Source organism: Phascolarctos cinereus, unplaced genomic scaffold (genome assembly GCF_003287225.1).
Source record: "Phascolarctos cinereus isolate Bilbo 61053 unplaced genomic scaffold, phaCin_HiC Scaffold_5;HRSCAF=322, whole genome shotgun sequence".
Lineage (NCBI taxonomy): Eukaryota > Metazoa > Chordata > Mammalia > Diprotodontia > Phascolarctidae > Phascolarctos > Phascolarctos cinereus.
This window is the reverse complement of record NW_027555958.1, coordinates 305406030-305432487: the sequence shown is the minus strand read 5'-3', so window position 1 is coordinate 305432487 and position 26458 is coordinate 305406030. Positions and strand designations below refer to the sequence as shown.

The 26458-nt window shown below is 42.7% G+C and overlaps 1 protein-coding gene across 2 annotated transcripts; it reads right to left on the bottom strand.

Annotated features, from left to right (window-relative positions):
- Positions 1–12612: 12612 nt before the first annotated feature.
- On the bottom strand, positions 12613–19866 carry CD300LG (CD300 molecule like family member g). 2 transcript variants are annotated; one of them, XM_020972672.2, is made up of 7 exons: positions 19616–19866; positions 18663–18995; positions 16019–16120; positions 14746–14847; positions 14240–14447; positions 13789–13894; positions 12613–13043 (listed from the first exon to the last, which is right to left on the bottom strand). In XM_020972672.2, the coding sequence occupies exons 1-6, from the start codon at positions 19653–19655 to the stop codon at positions 13831–13833; spliced, it is 849 nt and encodes a 282-aa protein (XP_020828331.1). In that variant the 5' UTR covers positions 19656–19866; the 3' UTR covers positions 12613–13043; positions 13789–13830. The 2 variants fall into 2 exon arrangements, with proteins under 2 accessions (XP_020828331.1, XP_020828332.1); XM_020972673.2 differs by lacking the exon at positions 16019–16120.
- Between the last annotated feature and the right edge of the window lie 6592 nt (positions 19867–26458).

Below are 26458 nucleotides of genomic sequence, written 5' to 3'. Positions count from 1 at the left end.
AAAGGGGGAAAAAAAGCTCAGGAAAAAGAATAAAGTAAGTGAAAAAAGTATGCTTCAATCTGCATTCAGAGTCCATCAGTTCTTTATCTGGATGTGGATAGCATTTTCCCTTCTGTGTCCTTTATACTTGTCTTGGATCACTGTGTTGCTAAGAAGAGCTGAGTCATTCATAGTTGATCATCACATAATGTTGCTGATACTGTGTACAATGTTTTCTTGGTTCTGCTCATTTCCCTTTGCATCAGTTTGTATAAGTCTTTCCAGGTTTTTCTAAAGTCCGCCCGCTCATTATTTCTTATTGCACAATAGTATTCCCTTACATTCATATACCACAGCTTGTTCAGTCATTCCTCAATTCATGGGCATCCCTTCAGTTTCCAATATTTTGACACTTTGAAAAGGGCTGCTATAATTCCATTTAATTTCTTATGAAGATCCGCATATCTCAGAACTGTGATAGGGAAAGTTGCGATGTGGAAGGCATGACTATATAGTTGTGTTGAAGACAACTCCCCTTTCCTCCTTTTGGGGATCAAGGGGAAGACGAGAGTGATAAATTTATTTTCCTACCTCCCCTGCCCCCTCCCCCCCCATTAAGTACTCCTTGGGGTCATGCCAAGGACTTACCTTGGAAACTACTGTCTTCAAGGACAGGTCAAGGCAGAAACCTAGTTCATCACTTTTGCCTCTACATGACGGTGATTGGGGAAGATTCCCCCCTAGGCCGTAGTTTAACTCTATCTTCACCTTGAAAGGAGTTCTCTACTCCTCCCATCCTCATTCCCCCCTAGCCCACCCTGCAACTGCCTGGCCCTGCCCTCCTTGACTGTGCTCCAGGCTCTAGGACATCTGCCTTAGTTCTGACTTATAGGAGTTGGAGTCTTGGGGAATGGCTCTCTGCCTATCTAATATTCCCTCTTAGGGAATATTTGTACAAACAGGAAAGTCTGCACAAACAGGAGCAGTTATCCATCTATATATTCCATCCTGTTTATCAATACAAAATGGGCCCAGTGACCATTTCTAGGGCTTCTTGGAGGGGCTGATGAGAGGTCTCTTCAACTAGATCTTTCCCAGGCTTCATGAGGCAGTGGGTGTGTAGTTAGGTCCCTCTTCAGGATAAAGGTTGGAGCAAGTCCTTTCTGGATCTTTTTCCTTTTGTTTCCTTGTTTCCTTTTGTTCTTCCTGAGCCTTAATGTAAAATAAAATCCTGGGTCAGAGATCAGGATTTAGGAGCCAATGCACCAAATATCTAAGAATTAACTCCAGCAATCTCCCTCACCCATCCCTAGGTCACTCTTCTCCTTCCCACCATTTGCTTCCCTAATGAGGATGGGATCTAGACCCCAAAAAGGAAAAACCCTGTACTTTCCCACATGGCCAAATCTCTGGCATTTGCCTGAGGCTATAATCCCATCAACTGGCCTTTCATTGTGGCTACCTCTGTTACCCTTAACATAGCCTGGATATAAGGTCCATCTTGTCTCCATTAAGATGCTCAGATTCTTAAAATCTAACCACTGCTCAGATTCTTATAATCTAGCCAATAGCTCTCTAATGTTCAGACTCCTTAAGAGTCTGCCCAATATGATGGATGTTCTAATAAACCTTGTCTTTGGCTGAAAGAAGGCTTGGGTCAAATTCTTTCAGGCAGGACCCACATGTGATTTTGGGGTCCCAGCACCCCTAACCCCCTAAACTTCAACATCCCCTCTCCCATATTTCTGTGGGGCTTGCTAGGTTCTATAAAGTGGCTCAGCTCCCTTCTTGTCTGTTTCTGCCATTACTCTCCTTTCCTCCCAAATAAGATGGCAAAAATAATGTATTTGGAGAACTTAGTCACAGGACCCTGGGATTTAGACCTTAGAGATCATTTAGTTCAAACCCTCCATTTTACAGAAGAGGAAACTGAGGCTCAAGAGAAGCTTCTCTGGATAATGGGAACCCAAAGTCTACATAAATGCCCACCTTTGAGTAGGAGGAAGTTGTATGGCTAACTGTTATAGTCTATAAAACTCCTTCCCTTTGTGCATGTGTGCATGGGTGTGTGTGTGTGTGTGTGTGTGTGTGTGTGTGTGTGTGTGTATACATGTATTTTGGTGTTGAGAGAAGACCACATCATATAGATATAACATCACAAGCACAGCTTGGAGTTCTAAGTCATTATGGAGCTATTTTTGAACTGGCTAAAATGGGACAAAAGTGATGTGAGACCTGAAGGGGATGTGCAATCCGGAGATATAGTTTCTCCAGTCATTTGATTAGTCCCATGTGCATTATTCAGTGGTTACAAATTTGAGGAGAGGATATGAGGGGATGGAGCAAAACATCCCGCTCCCCCATTTCCCTACATTGTTTAACTGGCAGTCTGATAGTTGTAGCAGCCCTAGCTATTGCTAGTTCTACAAGGTCTAGCTGTGGCAAAGATCAGTGGGCTGGGTGTTGGAGTAGGTCCTAGTGAGCTCTGAGGCTATGGAAAAGCTGATCAGAGGGTGCTCAGGGACCCATTCCTGCCTCCTTCCCCACCCTAGTTAGTACCTCATTCTCCAGGGGCCGGAACAAAGACATTGGGAACTGAACAGGTGATTTCCTGGTATCAGAGAGGAGAGGGTGACAGGCATGAAGAGAACAAAGGAAGAGGCAGATGACAAAGGGGTCCCTATCCTGGTGCCCTTTGACTCAGGGAACTGGTTGGGTGCAGCCTCTGGAGGACCATAAAGAAACACATATAGACAATAAAGCATCACAGTTGGGCCCTTTGAATAACAAGGGACAATGCATCCAGAGAGGCCCGTGGCACATCCTTCCTTGCACTGTATTTTGTACTTGTTGTTTGTCCTTCCTTCTTCAAGAGGACCCTGACTTCAGGGAGGTGATGCCATGACATGCAAGTGAATTGGATTTAAATGAGGGAGGGCTGTGCAAAGTCATCAGCCCCATTTTCTCCTCCTGAGCCATCTGGGTTCAGTGGCCAGATAAAGATCAGGACAACTGGAAATGGCCCAAGATGCAGTGGGGGGACCCTGGCCTTTTCAAGCTAAGGCCCAAAGGGAATGTAAATTTTATTTTAATCTCCGAAACTTTTTTTTAAAAATCCGAATCACTCTGGCTGTCATTGATTGGCCAACAATAGGTCCCAGGCCAGGCCTTACTTGGTCATTGTTGGGCCCTGATTGCTCAGAATGAATGTAAATAGCAATTATTTCTATTTTGGCTAGAAACCCTGAGGGTCTACCCCTCCCAGATAGATTTTTATTTTTCTTTAGGTAAAAAGACCATTCTCTGCCTTATTTCTTATTAAGCCTTAATCCCTGAATGGGTGTTGCCTTAATCAAACTGAGACCTGTTAAAGATTTTGTACTGCAGAGCAGGGTGTGTGTGTGTGTGTGTGTGTGTGTGTGTGTGTGTGTGTATCTTGGGGGAGGTAGGGGAAGAAATGTGTCCTGGAGAGTGGGAAAATGATATCTTATAGAATGTCAAAGCTAGAAGGAATCTTAGGGATCATTGAATCCGCCTTCCTTATTTTATAGAAAATAAAACTGAGGTCAAAATGGGAGACGGTTCTTGTCTTGGAAGTGCTAGTATGTATCAAGACTAAAATTGTTTCCACTTGTGTTCTGTAAAAATAATTAGCATTTATATAATGATTTAAAATTTACAAAGCACTTACAAATATTATCTCATTTGATTGTGAAGAAGGTGCAATTATCATCCTCATTTCATAGGTAAGGAAGGAAGGAAAGAAACAGGTATTCATTGAACATCTCTTATGTGCCAAGCACTGTGCTAAGCACTTTATAAATATTCTTATTTGAATCATTCCCCAACTGAAAAGTGGTCAAAGGATATGAACAGGCAGTTTCAGAAGAAGAAATCAATGCTATCAATAATCATGAAAAAATCCTCTAAGTTACTAATAATTAGAAAAATGCACATTAAAAAAAATTCTGAGGCACCACGTCACATCCAGCAGATTGGCTGATATGGCAGAAAAGGAAAAGAACAACTTCTGGAGGGGATGTGGAAAAATAGATACAATAATGTATTGTTGGTGGAGTTGTAAGCTGTTCTGACCATTCTGGAGAATGATTTGGAACTATGCCCAAAAGGCTATAAAACTGTGCATTCCCTTTGACCCAGCAATACCACCACTCAGTCTGTATCCCATAGAGATCAAAGAAAAGAGAAAAGGACCTATCTGTACAAAAATAGTTATAGCAGCTCTGTTTGTGGTGGCAGAGAATTAGAAATTGAGGGGATGCCCATCCATTGGAGAATGGCTGAACAAGTTGTGGCATATGATTGTGATGGAATACTATTGTGCTGTAAGACATGATGAGGGAGTAGTTTCAGAAAAATATGGCAAGACCTATATGAACTGATGCAAAATTAAATGAGAAGAACCGGGAGATCATTGTGCACAGTAGCAGCAATAGTGTAACAATGATCAGCTGTGAGATTTCATAGCTCAGATCAATGCAATGACCTACTACAATTCCAAAGGATTCATGATGAAAAGTGTTCTCTATGTAGCTTCAGAGAGAGAACTGCTGAACTCTGAGTACAGATTGAAGTGGTTTTTTTTCACTTTCTTTAGTTTTCTTCCTTTTTTTTTTCTTTTTGGCAACATGGCTAATATAGAGCTGTGTTTTGCATGACTTCACATGTGTAGTGTGTATCATATTTCTTGTTTTCTTAGTGGGTGGAGGATAGGCTGGAGGAAGGGAGAGAATTTGGAACTCAAAATTAAAATAAATGAATGTGATAAAAATAAAGAAAAAGGAAAAAAACCCTTCAAAATATCTTGTTTGAGCCTCACAACCACCCTGGGAAGTAGATGTTATTAAAATCCCCATTTTACAGATGGGAAAACTGAGGCAAAGAACAATGAAGTTATTTGCCCAAGGTTACACAGCTAGTAAAAGTCTGAGGCAGGATTTGAAGCTGGGTCATCCTGACTCTAGGGCTAGTGATTTATCCACTGTGCCATCTAGTTGCTCTGCTCTGGCCTGAGTTCTTCTGGTTTGATCTGGTAGTTTGTGTATGACTGCTACAGAATTGGGCCACTGATGTCCCTCTATGTCTCCAAAGCCCAGCCAGTTTAGGCTGAGTTCCTTTATTTTGTGTTGGGCCTGGTCTTGTCTGCAGTGGTCCTGGAGCTGAGAGGAGGAGACAGTAGGAGTTTGGGCAGCCCTTTTTTACCTTGTATCCAAGACTATGGGTTAATTCAGCACCCCTTCTTCCTGGGGCTGGAGTTGATTTATGGTGCTCAAGTATAGCCCTGTGACTAGAGCCACTGACTGATGGGGTCCCAGACAGACCCCATAGCCTCCCCTTCTATCTTTGCTTTTTTTTTTATGACATTTTTATTTACTTTCATGAAGATTTCCCTTTTCTCTCTCACACCCTCCTCTTCCCAATTGAGAAAATAAGGAGAGAAAAACTACCTCTGTTGCCATCATGTATAATCAAGCAAAAGAAGTTTATACATTGGCCATATTAAATATCTATCTCTTTCCCTCCTTCTATCATCCATCTATCCATCCATCTATCCCTCTATCTCCTTCTCTCCTTCCTTCTAAAATCCATCTATCCATCTATCTCCTCTCCTTCCCTCTATCCATTCATCTCCTTCTATCTATCCCTCTTTCTCTATCTCCTTCCCTCCCTCCTTCCCTCTATCATCCCTCCATCCATCCATCCATTTATCTATCTATCCCTCTATGTCCTTCTCTCCTTCCATCATCCATCTATCCATCTATCTATATAACTCCTCTCTTTTCCTCTTTCTATCTCCTTCCCTCCTTCATTCCCTCCCTCTATCATCCATCTATCCATCTCTCTCTCTCTCTCTCTCTCTCTCTCTCTCTCTCTCTCTCTCTCTCTCTCCCTCTCCCTCTCTCTCTCCTCTCACTTTTGGGCATATCATCTCTGTTGCTGCCCTCACACCTACTGCCCGCTAATCTCCCAGAGATGGGCTGAGAATCCTGGTACTGAAATCCTTTGGTGTTAAGTGATGGTGTGATGAGGACAGGAAATAGATTTGGAGTCAGGGGAGCTGGTTTCAGATCCTAACTGTGCTACTTACCTTTGTGGCATTGATCAAGTCATTAGAAGCTCTCTGGTCCTCAATTTCCTCATCTGTAAAATGGGGAGGTTTGATGAGATGACTTCAAAGTTCCTTTTCAGATTCTTATCCTATGTCCAATCATCTCATTGGCACAGTAGGGAGTAGAACCCAGTCTTCCCCAGTGCTATCCTTTCCCCCCTACATTATTGAGAAGGTTGAGGCATTTGCATCAAGAGCTAGGGGACTAGCTCAAGTTCACCATGTAGAACTCTGGTGCCTAAGGCCTGTGTCTTCTGCATTGTTTTCAGTTTAAAACATTTTCTTTTCAGTTAACAAGCATTTATTTTTCTCTCCATCCCACTAAAACAAAACAAAACAAAACAAAAAGAAAAACCCTTCTAACAAGTATGGTTAGCCAAGTAAAACAAATTCCTGCATTGGCCGTATCACCTCAGAAATGGTCTCATTCTGTGCTCTGAGTGTGTTACCTCTCTATCAGGAGGTGAACAGCATGTTACCAGGAGTCCTCTGGAATTGTGATTGATCATTCACATAGTATTTAGGAGGCCTTACTGTATAACCTGTATTCTTGATCCCATTCTCTCCTGACTTCTTCGATATGTTGCCCCTGATAATTATCCCTCCTTTCATTCTAAGTTTTGTCTCTCCTGGTCTACGGGATCATTCTCTGTTGACTATAAACATGCTCTGGTCGCTCCCATCCTTAAAAAACAAAACAAAACAAAACAAACAAACAAAAGCCTCTCACCTGACCCTGTGGGAAGCTTCCATTCTGTATTTCTCCCCTCTCAGTTAGACTCCTTGAAAAAAATCTGTCTGCACTCCATTGCCTCCATTTGCTCTAGTCTCACTCATTCTCAGCTCCTTACGATCTGACTTGGGACTTCATGACTCAAGGGAAAGTCTTCCCTCCAAAGTGACCAGTGACCTCTTCATTGCCAAATAGGATGACCTTCTCTTGGTCCCCATCCTTCTTGACCTCTGGGTAGCATTTGATAGTCTTGATGACCTCCTGCTGGACATTCCCTCCCCTTTGGATTTTCATGATGCGATTTTTTTCTTGGTTCTCCTCCAACCTCTCTGAGCTCTCCTCAGTCTCCTTTGTTAGATCACCATGCATGTCATGTCTCCTAACTGGGGGCATACCCCATGGCTTTGTCTTGGGTGCCTTTCTTTCTCTTTCTCTCTTATTTGGTGACCTTCTTAGCTCCTATGGGTTCAATTACCATCCCTACAAAGAAGCCTCAGATCTATATATCCAGCCCTAGACTTCTTCCTGAACTCCAGATCTCTATCACCAACTACTTATTGGACATTTTGAGCTCGATGTCCTGTAGGCATCTCTCACTCAATGTGACCCAAACTGGTCTCTATCTTCCCCTCCCCCAAACCCCATCTTCCTGACTTCCCTGTTTCTGTAAAGGATACCCCCATCCTACCAGTCACCCAGAGCCATCTTTGATTCTACACTCTTGCTCACCCCACATATCCAATCATTTCCAAGTCTTATTGATTGTAACTTCACAACATCTCTTGCGTCTGTCCCCTTCTCCCCACTCATGCTACAACTACCCCAGTTCAGTCCCTTATTACCTAAATTACTTGCCTAAACTACTGCAGTAATGTCTTAAATGGGCTTCCTGCTTTAAGTCTCTCCCATCTCCAATCCATACTCCACACAGTTTCCAGTACTGCTATTGCCTGTATCCCGAAGAATAGGTCTGACCATGTCACTTTCCTGCTCAATAAACTCCAGTGGCTCCTTATTACTTCTTATTACTTATTCCTTCTAGGCTCAAATAACCTCCATTTAACAAGTAAAGCCCTTCACAAATTGACTCCAGTTTGCCTTTCCAGGCTTATTATTAGCATGTACTTAATGGTCCAGTCAAACTGGCCTCCTTACTGTTCATTATACATGGCACTCCATTTCCCATTTCCATTTCTTTGTACTGGTTATCTGCCGTGACGGAATGTACTTCTACCTCATCTCTGCCTTTTAAAACCCCCAATTTTCTTCAAAGCTCACCTCAAATGCTGCCTCCTCCACAAAGCCTTTCCTGATTTTTCTAGTTGCTGGTGACTCCTCTGCCAACTTACCTTGGATTTATTCTATACATTTATAAGCATACTCACTATCTCCCCATATAGGATGTGAGTACCTTCAGTGCAGAGACTGTTTTATTTATATCTTTATAAATACATATTATAATATATTTACATATACATGCACATATACATTACATGTACATATACATACATACACATATGCCAGGTACCTTGATAAGTGTTAGGGATATAAAGACACATACATATGTATATGTGTGTGTGTGTGTATGTCTTCATGGCACTCTTCATATACACACCTATATACATATGTCTTTATAGCTCCTTCTATATATACATACGTACATACATATGCATATATATGTCTTTATAGCCCCCCTTATCTCTCTCCATACATACATATATACATTTATGTGTCTATGGCCCTCTTTATATACATACATATATGCATATATATGCACATATATATCTTTCTAGCTCTTTCTATATATACACATATACATATGTACATATACATTATATATGTCTTTATAGTCCCGCCTTATCTCTCTATACACATATACATATATATGTCTTTATAGCCCCCCCCCATTGCTCTCTCTCTACACACACATATACGTGTCTTTATGGCCCTCTTTATAGCCATACATATATACATATGTATATATGCACATGTCTTTGTAGCTCTTTCTATATATGCACACATATACATATATACACATATATGTCTTTATAGCACCCCCCCATCTCTCTCTCTCTCTACATCCACATGTACATGTATATGTCTTTATAGCTCTTCTCTCTCTCTTTCTATGTCCCTAGCACCTATCAAGGTACCTGGTACAAGGCAAGTGCTTAATAAATGATTGAAAGATTGAATCTCAGTTGCTTCATTTGGCAAATGGAGATTATGATCCCTGCCTATCAGAAGAGATAATGTAATTCTCAACATTTGTATATTTAGCTTTCATTACTTCAAGCATTCATTTTATTAGTAACCTCTTTTTCACTTTCTTGTTGGCAACCCCAGTAGAGAAGCAAGTGAAGGGCACAATGCTCGAAAGTTTGTGGAATGCTTGTATCCCACTAGGATGGCTTGGCATAATTGACCAGCTGGCTAGAGACATTGAGGCTGCCGATCCCATCATTGAATGCAGCCTCGAGTTTAAACACCAACTTGCCTCTGCTATGCTCCTATACTCCAAGATCCTTAAGGATCTCAGAAATGGTGAACAAAGCATATGTCACTGATAGAATATTTCAAGCTGGTGCATTCTTCATGATCTCCAGTGCCATCCACCAGCTGTGAAGGACAGAGAGTCAGAAGCGATGTCAAAACCTCACTAGTCTCAGCATCTTCCAACAGCAATGACTAAAGTCCCAGCAGCCTCTCCCTTGGTTTTTAGAGGTGGCCGAGGTAGAGAGGTTTACAGCAGTGTACCATATAGTACAATGCCTTCATACCATCATCTGACACAGTGGAAGGTTAAAAACTGTTTTAATTTTAAGGATTTTATTTGCTATACAGTATTTATGGTACTGTAGATTTCATGTGTGATGTCATATGAATATTTTCAGAAATGATTTTTTTAATTGAAATGTTAGCACAAAAGACCACGTAATTCCAGGGAATTACTGGTGAGAAAAAATGTTCTGCATTGTTTTGGTTGTACAATCACATCTGATTTTTTGTGGCCTTTTTGGGGTCTTCTTGGCAAAGATACTGGAGTGTTTTGCCATTTTCTTCTCCAGCTTCTTTTGCAGAGGAGGAAACTGAGGCAAACAGGGTTAAATGACTTGCCCAGAGTCACACAGGTAGTAAACGTCTGAGGCCAGATTTGAACTCAGGATGAGGAGTCTTCCTGACTCCAAGCCCAGCACTGTGCCACCTAGCTGCCCTGAAATGCATGTTACCAATTTTATTTTGTATACTGCACTTTGTGGGTTATTTCATGATTACTACATTAGGAAAAGTGTATATTATTATCAGAATTAACATTTTGTTATAAAAAATTACATGCAGAAAAGTCTATTTTCATCAATCTCTAGCAAAAGATTAGTTTTTTGTGGTCGAGGGAACCTAACCCCCTATTTCCCATGGGCTCAATGCATCAACATTCATGTTTTTGTCTTTCATGCCTTTTTCTAGGAATGTTACCCCTGAAACATTGACTGTTGAGGATTAACTGTATAGGAAAGCACTTTGGGGAAAAAAAGGTCCAAAAAAATGAAATATTACTATTTTCCTTATCTTTCCCCTCCTTCTTCCTTCAGGCCTTTTAATGGTACCATGGGGTACTACTCAGTCCTGAGAGTGACCCTTGTGGACAGAGAAGTTGGTAGGACATCATTAATTCTCATTTTGACCTTTCTTCATTAGAGACTCAAAGTCTTATAGAAGGCCAGAGCTACATGTGACTTTAGAGACAATTTACTCCCTTCTTTTCATGGAAGAAACTGAGGTCCCTAAAGAGGATATATGCATGTTGTAAAAGTGCTGGGTCTCCTGTCTCCAATCTGTGAGAGATACTCCAACAGCCACATTTTCTGGGTTCAGGTGGAGGGAATGGAAATGTCGGGAATGGGGCTGCAGGGATCTCTTCTAGGTGTTTTGAAGCTCTGACTAGAGAGATTCTCATCCTAGTTTTTTCTTCTAAGTCACTGGTTACACATCGAATGTGCTGCGTCTGCACCCAGAAAACAAGGCCAGAGATTGACTTGCCCAAGGTCATGTCACTAATTAATGATGACCAGAAACACATTCCAGTTCTACTGACTTCCTTGTCTCCGCCTTCCCTACCTTGTTGCAACTCAGGAGATTCAGAAATACCCAGTGTAGAAGGGAGTCCCTCCAGCCATGCTTTGAAGGTACTTAGGGTTTCTAAGAGGCAGAAGTAAGGAAGGAGGGCATTCCAAACATGGGGGAACAGATTTTCAAAGGTATAGAGGCAGGAGATTGACTGATTGAGGGCTCAGTAGAGAGGAAGTTTCCCCAAATCCCTCATTCTTTGTAGCCACCTTTGGCCTTGTGGTCTTGCCTATGAAAAACAACAGCTGTTTCCTATTGCTGCTCCACATGCCAAGAGTGTCCCCCACCCCCAACCAGAGCTGCATCTCAAGGGTTATCAGGGCTCTACATCTTTTGTCTTTTTCTGGCGCCAGGAAAGAAGGCAAAGTCGGTCTTGTCTCCACCTTCCTTGGAAATGAGGTGTGAGGCAACATCGTAAACAACCAAGGGAAGGGGACTGGGAATGTAGGGAAACGTGAGAATTTCTGTTCTTCTAAAGTGGACACACGACCCTATCTTAAGATCTTGGATTCAGAGCTGGAAGGCACGTTAGAGAACATCTAGTCCTACTCTCTAAATTTATACAATAGCAGAATCTAAGGCTGAACAGAGGAAATGAGGCGCCCAAGTCACACAATGAGTTGAGAAGCAGAGCTAGATTTCTAACTCTATATCTTCTGATGCCTGCCAGGCAATAGGCATTTAATAAATCCTTGTTGACTGATCCCCATTAGACTGTGACTTCTTTGAGAGCAGGGACTGTCTTTTTGCCTTTCTCTGTATCCCCAGTGCTTAGCACAGTGCCTGACACATGTTAAGCATTTAAAGAATGTTTATTAACTGACTGATTGATTCATTCTGAATCTAGGGATATTAAGTCGCCTCTCATTTTTTAACCTGGTGTTGGGATAACCTTCAACCACGGGAAGGTGAGAGATCTGCTGTGGTGTCTGCCTCCAAAAATGGGGACATCTGAATTACCCCTGTCTTTGATCTCTTCCAGGATTCTCTGGCTCTGCTCAAGTCTCAAGTCTCCCCACTGGTCCAGGCTGGGCCATAGCGAGGGGGAGATTGGATTGAGGGAGGTAAGTGGGAGGAATCAAACCTGTATGGATTGTGACCTTGCATATCCCCATGTACTCCTTAGGGCTCTCCCTGCTTCCCTGGACCAGAGCTGTTTGCTCTTAATATTTCTCTTTCTCTTGCTTCTGTTCCTCTTAAAGCCTAAGCCCCATCAGAATATGACCCATGTTAGAATGTTAAGTCCCTTGACAGTTAAGAATCATTTCATTCTTTGTCTTTCTGTTGCTATCACCTAACACACCCACTAGATGGCAGACACTTAATAAATTGCATTGATTGACTGATGAAGGAATTGGCCAATATTTCCAGTCACAGCTCCTCCCATGCTGAGCTCCTATTCTCTCTCTCTTTTTTTTTTAGGCAATTGGGGTTAAGTGACTTGCCCAGGGTCACACAGCTAGTAAGTGTCAAGTGTTTGGTCTGAGGCCGGATTTGAACTCAGGTCCTCCTGACTTCAGGGCCAGTACTCTATCCACTATACCCCCTAGCTGCCCCTTGAGCTCCTATTCTTGACATTTCCTGTGGGTAGGAAGAAGGCACAAAGTAGCATCCCAATTTTAGTCAAGGAATTGGGGGCCAATAATCGTAGTCAACATTTAAGGTTTATAAATCTCATTTGAGCCTCACAACAACCCTGTGAGGTAGGTACTCTAGGTATTATTGTGCCTATTTTGCAGATGAAGGAACTGAAGCTCAGAGAGGTTAATTGATTTGTCCATGGTCACACAGCTAGTAAGAGGCAGAGGTGAGACTCAGTCCAGGTCTCTACTGACTCCAAAGCCAGCCCTTTTCATGACATGCTCATGAAGTCCAAGACAGCGGTAGGTGCCCAGGTCCTGGAGCAAGGAAGCAGTGGAGCCAGGGACAGACCACAGGCATCTGACTTGAGGGCCCCACGTGTGGTGCACCTACGGGACCCTTTCAATGTGAGAATGCTCTTGGATCAGGCATCGGTCTTTACTGAGTTCGAGTAGTGAAATTGTCCATTCTTTCTTGTTTCCTCTTCAGTTTGAGCTGAAAGAAATTCCAGAAGTAGAAGGCTCAGGCAAAGAGCAGCCTAAAGACAGCTCTGAGAATGATAAGAAATCTCCAGAACCCACATCCTTCTGCTGTCCTCCAGAGGGAAAAGTTTAACAAGAACTTTGAAAAGCAAGATTATTTAGTCTATCTCCAAATCATCAACATTTTTGGGTTAAAGCTTCCTCTGGCACCAAGAGAAGCTATTGCTCATGCCAGTCCAGCCCCTCAGGAACGGGCTATGCCAGCCCAATCCACCTGGAGCAGTGTCTGCTCCTCTCCGGCCAATCCTGTCCTATCAGCCTTCTGTAGCTCAAGCCACATGCCAAAGATTCCAGAACATCTAAGAAATATAACACTGCCCACATCCGGCTGCTAAGATAGGTCCTCCAGCATCAATCCCAAGCTTAAGGCTACTCCAGCCTTGCTCAGGTATCTTATTGTACAGAACTCTGCTTAGCAGAATACCTTGTACAAAGCAGACATTTAATAAGTGTTCTTTAGTTTAATTGGAGTTAAGAAGAGATCAGAGGAACCACACAGCCTGGAGTCTGAAGATGTTTAGATGGTGGACACCAGGGGAGTCTTGCCTCCATCCCTTCCCTGTCTCTCTGCCTCCCCCAACAAATATCTCACCAGGGTGATAATTTCTCTAGTCCCTGACCAAATGACCCCTAGAACCATAAAATGTCAGAGCTAGAGAGGATGCCAGACGTCTAGTTCAAGGGCCTATTGCTCTCACCTTTTTTTCTCCTTGCTGACAGGATCAGGATGGTTGCTATAGTCACCACCAATAGCAACAGGAGGATGATGCACGGAGCCAGAATTCGATCAATGGGATGAAAGGCCTGGGAACAGAAAGACAGGGAGATGAGAGAGGGAGAGTGACATGGGAGAGGGAGACAAAAGAGGGAAAGGGAAGTGGAAGAGGGAGAGAGAGATGGGAGGGGGAGAAAGATGGGAGAGGGAGAGAGAGGGGGACATGAGAGCTAGGAGAAGGAATAGGATATGGAAGAGGAAGAGGGAGATGAGAAATGGAGATTGGAAAGGGAGATGGAAGAGGGAAAGGGACATTGGAGGGAGAGAGAGATGGGAGATGGGAGAGGGAGAACCCTTCTCTGAACTTTACCATCACAGTTGGAGGCAGACAAGACTGCGACCCTCAGGGAGGAGACCTCAGCTCTGGAGCTCACCTGGACCTTGGGTTCATATCGCTGGAGCTATGGTGGGAAGTGACTGCTTGGGCCGTATCTTGTTGGGTTCTTGTCTGGAGGGTCTCTTGGCCCCTTTGACGGATTTCTGCCCTGGTGTTCACTCTTGGGTGAACTTTTGCCCCCTGCTGGACACTCCTTGTAGAGAGAGGCTGAAGGGCAAGATGTGAGGAGACAGAGCTACCAAGCTCTACAAAGAGAAAGGAGAAAGCTGAGAAGACCTCTCAGAATCCTGTCTTGGGCCCTGGCACATCACTGCCTGCTTTCCCTGCTTAATGTACTTTGATTTTATGTCAATGGGTACATTGATCAGACAGAGAAGGAAGGAGATGGTGGCTAATAACAGACAGCACCCTTTTCCACTTAGCCTACCCTCTCTCTGCAGGAACATAGGGGCACAATCCACTGCCTTCATGACACAATACTTCTCTAGCACAGAAGGCATCCCCCATCCCACCCTCACCACTCCCCCAAAATCAATCACTCACTCAACTCTGGAGACTGAGTTTCCCAAACTTTTGCCACTTGCCGGACACTCCTTGTAGAGAGAGGCTGAAGGGAGGGGTTTGGGGAGACAGAACTCCCAAGCCCTATAAAGAGAAAGGAGAAGGCAGAATCCTGTCTTGGGCTAATAAGCACTAGAACATGCTGCAAATGAAAAGAGAATAATTCAACCTCACCCCTTTCCCTCATCACTTTCTCTGCACTGTTTCAATCAGGAGATGGCCCAGACTGGATCAAAGAAGTCCAAACCCAATCCATTCTGAATGGTCCACATTTCAAGAACATCTGGCCACATTTGGACAGAAGCGCTTGAGTTCTTCTATCCATATGGACAGAAGTGGGTGCATGGTTATGGTCCAGAATATGAGGTTACCCATCATTCTTATCTTCCCTCTCTCCAAGTATGCTGCATCAACACACACTGCACATCCACATAGGACTTCTGCCCCCAGAGTCCTACCTGTCCTCTCCCCACACCCACTTCTTATACCCAATCTCTCCACTGAGTGGGGACAATATGAACTATGCAACTGAGCTCCATCTCCTGTCCCAGGAACAAATTATAGGTTCCTACAACCATAGATTTAGAGATAGAAGGGACCTTAGAGGTCAGTTGGTTCAACCCCCAATGTACCACAGAGGAGGAAGTTGATATTGAAAGAGGAAAGTGACTTGTCCAAGGTAACAGAGAGTAACCAGAGGAGTTAGGATTTGGACCCGGGCCCTCTGACTCCAGAGATTGTTCTCTTTTCCATTCCTTTATACCATGATCCCACCCCCTTGCAGTGTTCACCCATACTAGGGATATGCTGGTAAATGTTTAACCACAAGCTCTCTGAAAAAATTGCATAAAACACACACTTTTAAGTTTAATCTGCAGTATTAACATTTACCTCATCACAAAACAACAAATCATTCCTTGATTTGTGTGTTTCCCTATTTTTGAGATATAAATGCTCACACTGAGAGTTAAACAATTGGGTCTTGAGAGCTACTGCAGGCTAGCCCCAGCACATCACTGCCCCTTCTCCCTGCTCAATGTACTTTGATTTTATGTCAATGGGTACACCGATCAGGGTCAGACAGAGAAGGAAGGAGATGGTGGCTAATAACAGACAACACCCTTTTCCACTTAGCCTACCCTCTCTCTGCAGGAACACAGGGGCACAGTCCCTTGCCTACATGACACAATACTTCTCTAGCACAGAAGGCATCCCCCATCCCACCCTCACCACTCCCCCAAAATCAATCACTCACTCAACTCTGGAGACTGAGTTTCCCAAACTTTTGCCCCTTGCTGGACACTCCTTGTAGAGAGAGGCTGAAGGGAGGAGTTTGGGGAGACAGAACTCCCAAGCCCTATAAAGAGAAAGGAGAAGGCAGGATCCTGTTTTGGGCTAATACGCACTGCACATTACAACAGACCTGGAGAGCTCAAGACTCCAAATCAGACCTTTTACTATGAGGAAGTCCCAGCTCCTCCATCACTCAATCAAGGGCAATCAATCTCTTGTGCTCATTGGAAGGAGTAAAACCAGCTCTCAATTTTCCTTTCTAGGGAGGGAATCCTAGCAGTGAAGCTGACAATCCTCAAATATCAGGTCACAGATTCATAGATTTAGAGCTCTAAAGTACTTAACCCCTTTCATTTTATAGAAGGGCAGATTGAAGCCCAGAGGGGTTAAGTGATTTGTCCTAAATCACACAGGTAGTTAAGTGGAAGAGGTTTCCAACCCAGATTCTCAATGTTCAAGTCCAGTTTTCTCCAGTATAACACTGCCCTTCATCTCTGCCAGTGTCCCATTTCTATACCTGGACCACCATTTTCCCCTGTGACCCAGGCTTAAAACTTTGAAGCATTTTTGATCTCTTGCTTCTTCATTTTCCACAACCAAAGCAGTCACCAAATCCTTGATTTTTCTTTCAAAATACACATCTAAAACCAACCATTCCTTTCCTTTTATTCTACCAGAAACCACCCTCATCATGTTCTTATGTTAATGGAAACTCATTTCTAGAATGATAAGCATTAGAATCAGCGAATTATTAGATTTAGATTCAAAAGAGACCTTAGAGACCATTTAGGCCAACCTGGGCCAATCATTTTACACAGATGAGGAAACTGGGGCCTGAAGAGGTTAAGAGACTTGTTTAAGATCTGTGTAAACATTGCTATCTCCATTTATAGATGAGGAAACTTGCCTAGGATCCCACAGCTTGCTTATTCTGCTGCTTACTCCACACTTGCCTCTCCATCACTATGATTGCTGCATTAACTTGCTGGTGTCTGAAGATCCAGTCTGTACCACCCTCTATAATCTACCCTGCCCACAGCTGCCTGTATAATCTTCCTATGGTACTAATTGGATCATGTTACTCCCTTGCTTTATAATCTTTAGAGGATCCTTATTGCCAATACAGGATAGACTCCCATTATCCTCTCATCTCTTCTTCAGTTACAATGTCATCCCCACCCCAATCAAGACTGACTGGGCATGGAATTCTCAGTTGACCATTCTCTTCCTAACCAATCTAACATGTGACACCTATGGTAAGTCCAGGTGTGTTTTGTCCTACACAGAGAAGAAGCCTCCTTTCCCCCAACATCTGGCTAGCCCTACCTACTTTCCCCCACAGCTCTAGCTCTAAGCCTGTCTATGACCCAAGCCCCTTCCCCAGTGAAGTCAATGAAGAAGTAGCTAGGTGGCCCTGTGGGTAGAGTGCTTGGCCTAGAGTCAGGAAGACTTGAGTTCAAATTTGGCTTCAGATACTCCTTAGCTGTGAGACCCCAGGCAAGTCACTTAACCTTTCTCTGCCTCAGTTTCCTCAACTGTGAAATGGGGATCATAACTTCACCTACCTCTTAGGGTTGTTGTGAGGCTCAAATGAGATATGTGTGTATATTAAATATTAAGTACTTTTGAAGTGATTAGCACAGTGCTAGACAGAATGTACTTAATAAAGGCTTATTTCCTTCCCTTTATTGATGAGGGGAAAGTATACTGGAAGAATACCTGAGTTATAGCTGTGTGGCTCTAGATGAATCATTTAATAATGTCTTGAGATCTCAGAGAGGGGCCTTAGAGAGAATTTAGAGGTGAGCCCTAAGGTCCCTTAAAACTAAGAAATTCAATGAATTTATGGCCCCAACCCCAAGCCTTTCCCAACCCCATAATCCCTTAGTGATCTTGGCTTCAAGCACCCAAGGCTATTAATGTCTCCATTCCCCAAACTCTCAATGACTCTTGTCCTAAGACCCCCAATCCTCTCAGTGCCCAGACTACTCAAACTCTTCAGGGTCCTCAGCTCCAAACAAAAGAACCTCATGAAGCTGGGGGTGAAAGCTGAATGTCGGCTGAGAACTGTAGGGAGTAGTGAGTTCATTGCATCCTGAGGGGATCAGAGGGGACTTTGCCTCTGGGGACCTCCTGTGGAGCAGACAGAGCCTAAAGAGCATCTTCTAGTAGCTATGAGTGGGCTTTTGAGATTCCAGTAGGAAGCAGCCCTAGACTGAGTGAATGGTCAATGTGGTGGGGGGAGGTAAAGAGGACACAGAAATACAGTATCATCCCAGGCTCAGAAATACCTAGGAATGACCTTGACTGTGGGGGTGGGGGGTAGTCATTAGGACTCACCTCTTTTGCTTCCAACCTATGACAGCTCTCTACACAATAGTATTGAAAGATACCTCCTCCCTTTACAGGTAAGGAAACTGAGGTCCATTGAGGGGGAAGTGACTTACCCAAGGTCACCTTGGTGAATAAAGGTTAAAAACTGTACCAAATCTATCACTTTCCAATACTGACTCTCAGAATATCTTGCTGATCATTCCCATAGCACCCTTCCCACCCCTAGCCCACCTCAGCCTCAGTCCTCTCAGTTTAGAAAGAGAAAAGATTACCTGAAGAAACAACCACAGTGACTGCAAAAATCTCATCAAATCCAATTAGGGAAATCCCACACTGATATTTCCCAGCATCCTTCAGGGTGACTTCCCTCATGATCACAGTGAATGTTCGATTTTCAGGATTGTCCTTGATGGACACCTTGCCATCTGTCTCTTCTTTTCCTGCCTCTGTGATGATGAAAGTGTCACAGAGGCTAAAAATTATTCCCTTGTCTCTGCACCAATATTTTTTCTTGTCTTCATGCTTATCCTCATAGGAGCATTGCACAGACAGAGAGCTTCCCTCTGGCCCACTGACTTCCTTTGGACCCACCAAAGCTTCATAACCTGAAATAAGTGGAATAAAGTTGGCAATGCCTGGAGCTACATAGGCTCAGTTCCTGCAGGGAAGATGGAATGGAGTCTTTCCCCTCAGAATTCCTCTGCTTCTTCCTTTTGACATGCTCTGAGATTAATTAGTAGTACCCCCCCCAGTTTCCCTTGGAAAACGGAGTCAGGATTATGAGCTCCATTGTCACAAGCAGGAGAATAAAAGGTGTTAAGGAAAGCAATTGACTTAACTCACACTGTCAAACAAAGCTCACACTGTAAAGGCAAGAGGGGCCTTACAACTTCCAAGCCCAAGAGGCTGAGCTCAGGTGCTATTCCCTAGGAACTGAGTATCTTTCTCTAAGAAACCACCAGAACCAATACACTCTTGGCATCTCAAGATGGAAAAGGGAGAGTGGACATTGTTGGTTTGGGAGCAATAGGGTTGGATGGGATAGGTGGAGTGGGAGAGGGAGGCTGCAGATGGGCTGATCAGAGTTGGCCTGAAAGGTTGGTTTTAGGGAAGGAGAATACAAAGCCCTTTCTCTCTGGAGCAGCTGGGTTGTCTTGAAAAATCCCAAATCCTCGTCCCTCCTACCACCCCAGGGGCTTTCTAGTCAAATCCATTCCGTTCTCACCTGGAATGACGATCCAGCCCCAGAGCAGTAGAAGCCTCATTGTCTGTTCCTGGGCTAACTCGAGAGGAATGGAGAAGGATGATTCTTTGTCCTGGGCCTATAGAGAAGGGTTCATTGAGTCTATGTAAGACCCCTGCTGATTTTCAAAATGTTAGTGAGAAAGTGAGATCTCATCAGTTAGTGTCTGCTTTTATTTCCCACAGAAGCATCATTTCCTCCAGATAGTCCAAATCAAAGTGAAGAGGGAAGTGGAGGGGGTGTATGCTTGCCTATCTGGGTGGGAGGGGTTTCTATCAGCTGATTCTTCAAGTTTCTTTCCATCAGTTGTGTCCATCTACCTACCTTCCTCCCTAATTCTGAGTATTCACAGAAACTAGGAGCACCCCTCTTCACCTCCCTCTTGCCCTCTCCCAGCCCTGCAACTGAGAAAATACCAAAGCTTTTTCTCCTGTGCTTGCCAACCTTGAATAGTCACCACACTGACCGCTCAGCTCCAGCGTAGCCTAGTCTTCATTCAAGTTCGAGGGCCTTGATTGAGTACTATCTGAAAATTACCACTGGATGGCAGCAGAAGGTTGAGATGAAGCCCCTAAGTAGCCTCTGTCTTAGAGCTGGTTTGAAATTATTGGTGGAGGGGGACAGGGAGGGGGGAAGGGAAAGAAGAAAATGTGGATTTTTTTTTATATTTTGGCAAGGAAAAATGTAACCAAATTCCTGTATTATTCCCCATACAGACTGTTTCAACCCTTTTAGTTTCTCTTTGATCCTTTCTCTCCCTGTCCCCATTTATAGCACATGGCTGTTCCCATTCACTGAGAATGAGGAACTGAAATGAAAAGCTCTTTAACTCCTTCTATTCCTACAAATTTCTCAGCATAAATCCTCTCTCTTCTTCTTTTCTCAAGTCTTGGCCAAACTGGCCTTGTATGTGACATTCCATTTCCCATCTGTCTTTGCATAAGCTGTCTCAAGTAAAGGCAAGTTAACAAGCATTTATTAAGTGCTTACTATGTGCCATGTGAGACAACTAGGTCATGTAGTAGAATAGAACAGTGGGCTTGGAGTCAGAAAGATCTGAGTTCAAATATGACCTCATACACTTACTAGTTGTGTGACCCTGGGTAAGTCACTTAGTTCCTATTTGCCTCAGCTCCTCATCTATAAAATGGTAACATACTGGAGAAGGAAATGGTAAACCACTCCAGTACTTTTGCCAAGAAAATCCCATGAACAAAATGGGGTGGTGTAGAGTAGGACAAGACTGAACAACAACAAACAATTGGAATGAGCCATGGTCAAACAGAAAGACAGATTTTTACCCTCAAGAAGCTTACATTCTAATAGAAGAAAACAACACGTAAAAGAGAGCTGGTATAGGGGAAGAGATTAAGGTACTTGGTGTGGGGGTATTGTAGAGAGAGTCTATGAGAGTCAAGAGTGCAGCCTAGAGAGAAATGAAGATCTGGATATCTGGGCCTCCCCCTTAAAATAGAAATTCTGGGAGGAATCAGCCCTTAAGAGGGAAAAGCTGCAGGGGCAGAGGGTACTTCCAATATGAGAAGTTGTCCAGGGGTGGACTGTGCTTCCAGCATTAAGAAGTTTCTAGGGTTTGGTAGAAAAAATTCGGGACAGTCAGGGGTGTAGCCTGGAGAAGAACAAATGAAAAGTTTGTTTTTTGCTAGTAGGAAGGATAAGGAGATTAGATTTCAGCTTGCTCAGTTTAAGGGCCAGGTGGGACATCCAGTGGAGATATACAGCAAGCAGGAGAGATGATTGTGTTAGTTCTTAACCTTTCTCTTAGTCATGACAGCAGGATTGAGTAACTTGTTCTCAGAAGATGAGAAGCATTTTGAGACTATATTACTCTTTTTTGGTGACTTGCTGAGGGTACCCCACAACAATCTAATAGGGAGGGCCTCCCTTTTAGACCCTCTCCCTTTGTATCTATTATATCACCCTCTTGCTGTGTAAAATTGTATGTTAATGGGGTGATGGACCCTAGAGGTGGGCATGTCTCATGATTGGAAGTCCTTAATCTCCTTCTCTACCCTCCCATCTGCAGGTGGGCCACTCACTAAGAGCCCTGCTTCCTCTTTCTTCACCTTGTGCAGTCTATTGTGAAGTCCACTTGTGAAGCCTGTTAACTTCTTTGTCAGGAGGTGGGTAACATAACAATACTCTCTTATCTGTTTCATTTACGATTGAGGTTTATCTGATGCTTGTCCCCTTACCCTTTTTCCATTTTTTTACCCTTCTGCCCAAGCACCTCAATTATGAGAAGCGCAAAGTTCTACTCCTTTTTTTCTCCTTTCTACACTAATATCATCTTCTTCTTACTCTCTTCCCTCTTTACCATTTTCAAACTCTCAGAATGGAACCAATCCATCTCCCAGGAGTCTTCTGTTTTTCTGACTTCATTCCCTCAATGCCAACTGAAGACATTAAAGTTCCGAAGGGACACTTGTTTCTTTTCACCTTATTAAAATGTTAGTACTACAACATCATTGGGCCATTTCCAATTGCTCAGATAAATGTGCTTTTCTAGGTTTCTCTTGACTCTTGTGTTTACATTTCAAAGTTCCTACTCAGCCCTGAACTTTTCATCAAAAATGCTTAAAAGTTCTCAATTGCATTAAAGATCCACTTTTTTTTACCCTGTAGGATTATATCTTTGGACTTCTGAAATATTTGATTCCAAGATCTCCGCTCATTTTTAGTAGAAGCTGCTAGCTCTTGTGTGATCCTGACTGTGGTATCCTCTGCCCCTGGGACTCATTCTAATTACAGGATAAAGAGCTCCAGACCAGCCACTTCTTTATTTGAATCTAGCTACATTTCTCTGGACTTCTCCATCATGTCCCCAAACTTCCCTCTTTCTCACTCCTCCCTTTTCAGCTTCTTTTTGTTTGTTGTCTTCCCCCTTTAGACTGTAAGTTCCTTGAGATACTATCTTTCTTCTTTGTATTTGTATTCCTAGTGCTTAGCACAGTGTCTGGCACATAGTAGGTGAGTAACAAATGTTTTCTGACTGACTGGTCCCTTGATACTTGAATTGCTTCTTTCAGGATGCTTGCAATATTTTTTTCTGTGACATGGGAGCTCTAGATTTTAGCTTTGACACTTCTGGGACTTTTCCTTTTGGGACATTTCAGGAAGTGATAGGCGGATTCTTTCTACACTTTGCTTCTATCTCTAATAAATCTGTGCAGTTTTCATTTGATTTCTTGAAATGGAGTGTCCAGTTTTCTTTTAAAATCATGATTTTTAGGGAGTCAAATAATTTTAAAATTATCTCTCCTTGTCTCATTTTCCAGGTCAGTTTTTTTTTCTATATCAGATATCCTAAATTGTCTTCTATTTATCAAACTTTTTATTTTTGTTTTAATATTTCTTGCTATCTAATGGAATCATTGATTTCTATTTTCTTTATTCTAGTTTCCAGGGAGTACATTAGTTTTTTAAGGTTTACCATTTTTTTCTTCCAGGTTATTTATTCTCCTTTCATATATATCCTTGAATGTTTATTTCATTTAAAAAAAAACTCTTGTTTCATTTTTTCTAAGTATTCATGTAGTTTTTGTGGAAAATTCATTTTTTCCTTTAAGACGCTGCTAGAAGTTTTTTTGTTGTTGTTTTGGTTTTTGCTTTTTGGTGCAGCAGTCAGGGTTAAGTAACTCGCCCAGGGTCACACAGCTAGCATCATGTGTCTGAGGCCTGATTTGAACTCAGGTCCTTCTGATTCCAGGTCCAGTGCTCTATCCACTGTGCCCACTTAGCTGCCCCTCTGCTAGAAGTTCTTAAGGAGTTATTCATACCTTCTTTGAGGGAATCTCTAGATTTTCAGTTTGAGAGGATCTCTAGATTTGTTGGCTTTCAAAAATTTTATTGGGTTGTATCTTCTTTGGTTTATTCATCTCTCCAGCTTTAGATTGTGAATTAGGACTTTGTGCCAAGCTAGGTTTCACTCATTCTGGTGTGTTTTAGTGAGGTGGTCAGCCCAGCTTGCTCTTACACTGGGTCACCCAGATTCCTTCTCCTCCTCTTCTTCCCCCTCCTCCTTCTCTTCCTCCTTCTCCTCTTCCTCCTCTTCTTCTTCTTCCTCTTCCTCTTCTTCTTTTGTCAGGCCCCCTGGATCTCTGAATTTGAGAGCACTGAATATTGAGAATCCTCTATGGTATCTCAGTGTAGAGTGTTAGGGCCCTCAGTATTCTGGAAAGTCCACGTCTGAGTCCCACTGATCCTGGTCTCTGGTGTTTCCTGGAACTTCCAAGGGCCCCATGTGGGTTTAGAAAAACTCTAAAACTTAGGAGACTGAGCCAAGATAGTGGAGTAAAAGCAGGGCCTTGCCTGAGCTCTCCCTGAAACCCTTCCAAATACCTTTAAATAAATGACTCTAAACAAATTCTGGAGTGGCAGAACCCACAATAAGATGGAGTAAAACAATTTTCCAGCCCAAGACAACTTAGAACAGACCTGCACAACTTGGCAGTAGATAGGGGCCAAAATTAAAATAAGCTAAACTTCTTCAGGTTGCAGATAGTCTAGTCACTAGAGACAGACTGAAGATGGTTGGGTGCCACAGGTCACATGACAAACAGGAGAGAGTGCGCAGTGGCAAGCCACCCACCAAGTTACATGATGGCACAATAGTGACTAGCAGAAGGTGGGTTAAGTGGGACATGGACAAAGCACTTGTTAATCTTTATTTCCTTTGACACCCTCTACATTTTTTGTAGGCTGCCTGAAATCCTTTGATGGGCTGCGAGTGGCCCCTGTTGTACAGTCCTGACTTAGAAGGTCAGCAGGAAAGATCTGCTGTATCAGGGTGAGAAAGGAGCACAGTCCAGCACAGGCCATGCCAGCATAGACACAGCCCCAGCAAACCAGGAGCAAACCTGGGGCAACTGAATCAGTGGCAGCAGTGGTAGTTTCCAGACCTCTCAGCCCACAGATGCTAAGGGGATTGGACAATGGGTCAGAAGAAGATTTACAAGGGTTCCTTTGCTGGCTCCAGGGGCAGGACTCTGTTGCATTACCTTTACTTAGATCTGGGTCTCAGTCCTGGGTCTTAGTCCCAGTGTGAGGAGGAGCACTGGCACAGCAGAGCTTGCAGCTTCAGGGGAGCAGGTACCCTGGTTACAGCTCCAGGGTGGAAAAGAGTGTTTGTGGTAGTTCACAAACCATTGCACGGTACAGAAGAGTAGTAAGCACACCTCTCCCTAGATCATACCACTTTGGAAGAGCCAAAAACGTATAGGTCCCCAGAATTATCTCTGAAAACAGTGGCACAAAAGGACAGTGCCCCTTCCACTTGGGAAGCAGTATTGAGTGTTAGGTTAGCATAGAGTTAAAAGTCAAGAAATAGGTTGGAAAACGAGCAAACAACAGAAAAAAAATCTGACCATAGAAAGTTACTATGGTGACAAGGAAGACCAAAACACATACTCAGAAGAAGATAACAAAGCTAAAGTTCCTACATCCAAAACCTCAGATCAAAATATGAATTGGTCTTAGGACCTGGGAGAGCTCAAAAAGGATTTTAAAAATCAAGTAAGAGAAGTAGAGGAAAAATTGGGAAGAGAAATGAGAGTGATGCAAGAAAATCACAAAAAAAGAGATAACATCTTGGTTAAAGGAGACACAAAAAATATTGAATAAAACACCTTAAAAAACAGACTAGGCCAAATGGTAAAAGAGGCACAAAAATCCAATGAAGAGAAGAATACTTGAAAAGCAGAACTGGCCAAATGGAAAAAGATATTAAAAAATTCACTGAAAAGAAGAATTCCTTAAAAAACTGGGGAGGCACAAAAGCTCACTGAAGAAAAAAATTCCTTAAAAGTTAGAACTGGGCAAGTGATGCTAATGACTTTATGAGACACCAAGAAACAATCAAACAAAATCAAAAGAATGAAAAAATAGAAGAAAATGTGAAATATCTCATTGGAAAAACAACTGACCTGGAAAATAGATCCAGGAGAGATAATTTGAGAATTATTGGGCTACCTGAAAGTCATGATCAAAAAAAGAGCCTAGTCATCTTTCAAGAAATTATCAAGTAAAACTGCCATGATATTCTAGAACTAGAGGATATAATAGAAATTGAAAGAATCCACTGATCATCTCCTGAAAGAGACTCCAAACGGAAAACTCTCAGGAATATTACAGCCAAATTCCAGACCTCCCAGATCAAGGAGGAAATACAACAAGCAGCCAAAAAGAAACAATTCAAATATCATGGAGCTACAGTCAGAACAACACAAGATTTAGCAGCTTCTACATTAAAGGATCAGAGGACATGGAGTGTGATATTCTGGAGGGCAAAAGAGCTAGGATGTAAAACCAGAATCACCTACTCAGCAAAACTGAATATAATCCTTCAGGGGGAAAAATGAATATTCAATGAAATAGAGGACTTTCAAGCATTCCTGATGAAAAGACCAGAGCTGAATAAAAAATTTGACTTTCAAATACAAGATGCAAATCAAGCATAAAAAGGTAGACAGGAAAGAGAAATCATAAGGGATTCAATAAAGTCAAATTGTTTATATTCCTACATGGGAAATATTTATAACTCCTGAAAACTTTGTTATTATTAGGACAGTTAAAAGGAATATACATTGACAGAGGCAGAAGTATGAGTTGAATGTGATGGTATGATTAGCTAAAAAAAATTAAGGGACAAGAAAGAAGAATGCATTGGGAGAAGGGGAAAGGGAATGGGATAAATTATCTGACATAAAAGAGGCTTGAAAGATTTTATAGTAGAGTTTTTATAGTGAGTTTCTCTAGTAAAGACTTCATTTCTCAAACCTATAGAAAACTGAGTCAAATTTATAGAAA

What these genes read in the sequence shown, in the direction of transcription:
- CD300LG (XM_020972672.2), bottom strand. Translation starts at nt 19,655, where the DNA reads ATGAGGCTTCTACTGCTCTGGGGCTGGATCGTCATTCCAG. An exon ending in GGGCTGGATCGTCATTCCAG is followed by an intron (nt 18,996 to 19,615) that starts GTGAGAACGGAA and finishes CACTTATTTCAG; the next exon opens with GTTATGAAGCTTTGGTGGGT. An exon ending in CACTGTGGTTGTTTCTTCAG is followed by an intron (nt 16,121 to 18,662) that starts GTAATCTTTTCT and finishes TTCTCTTTATAG; the next exon opens with GGCTTGGGAGTTCTGTCTCC.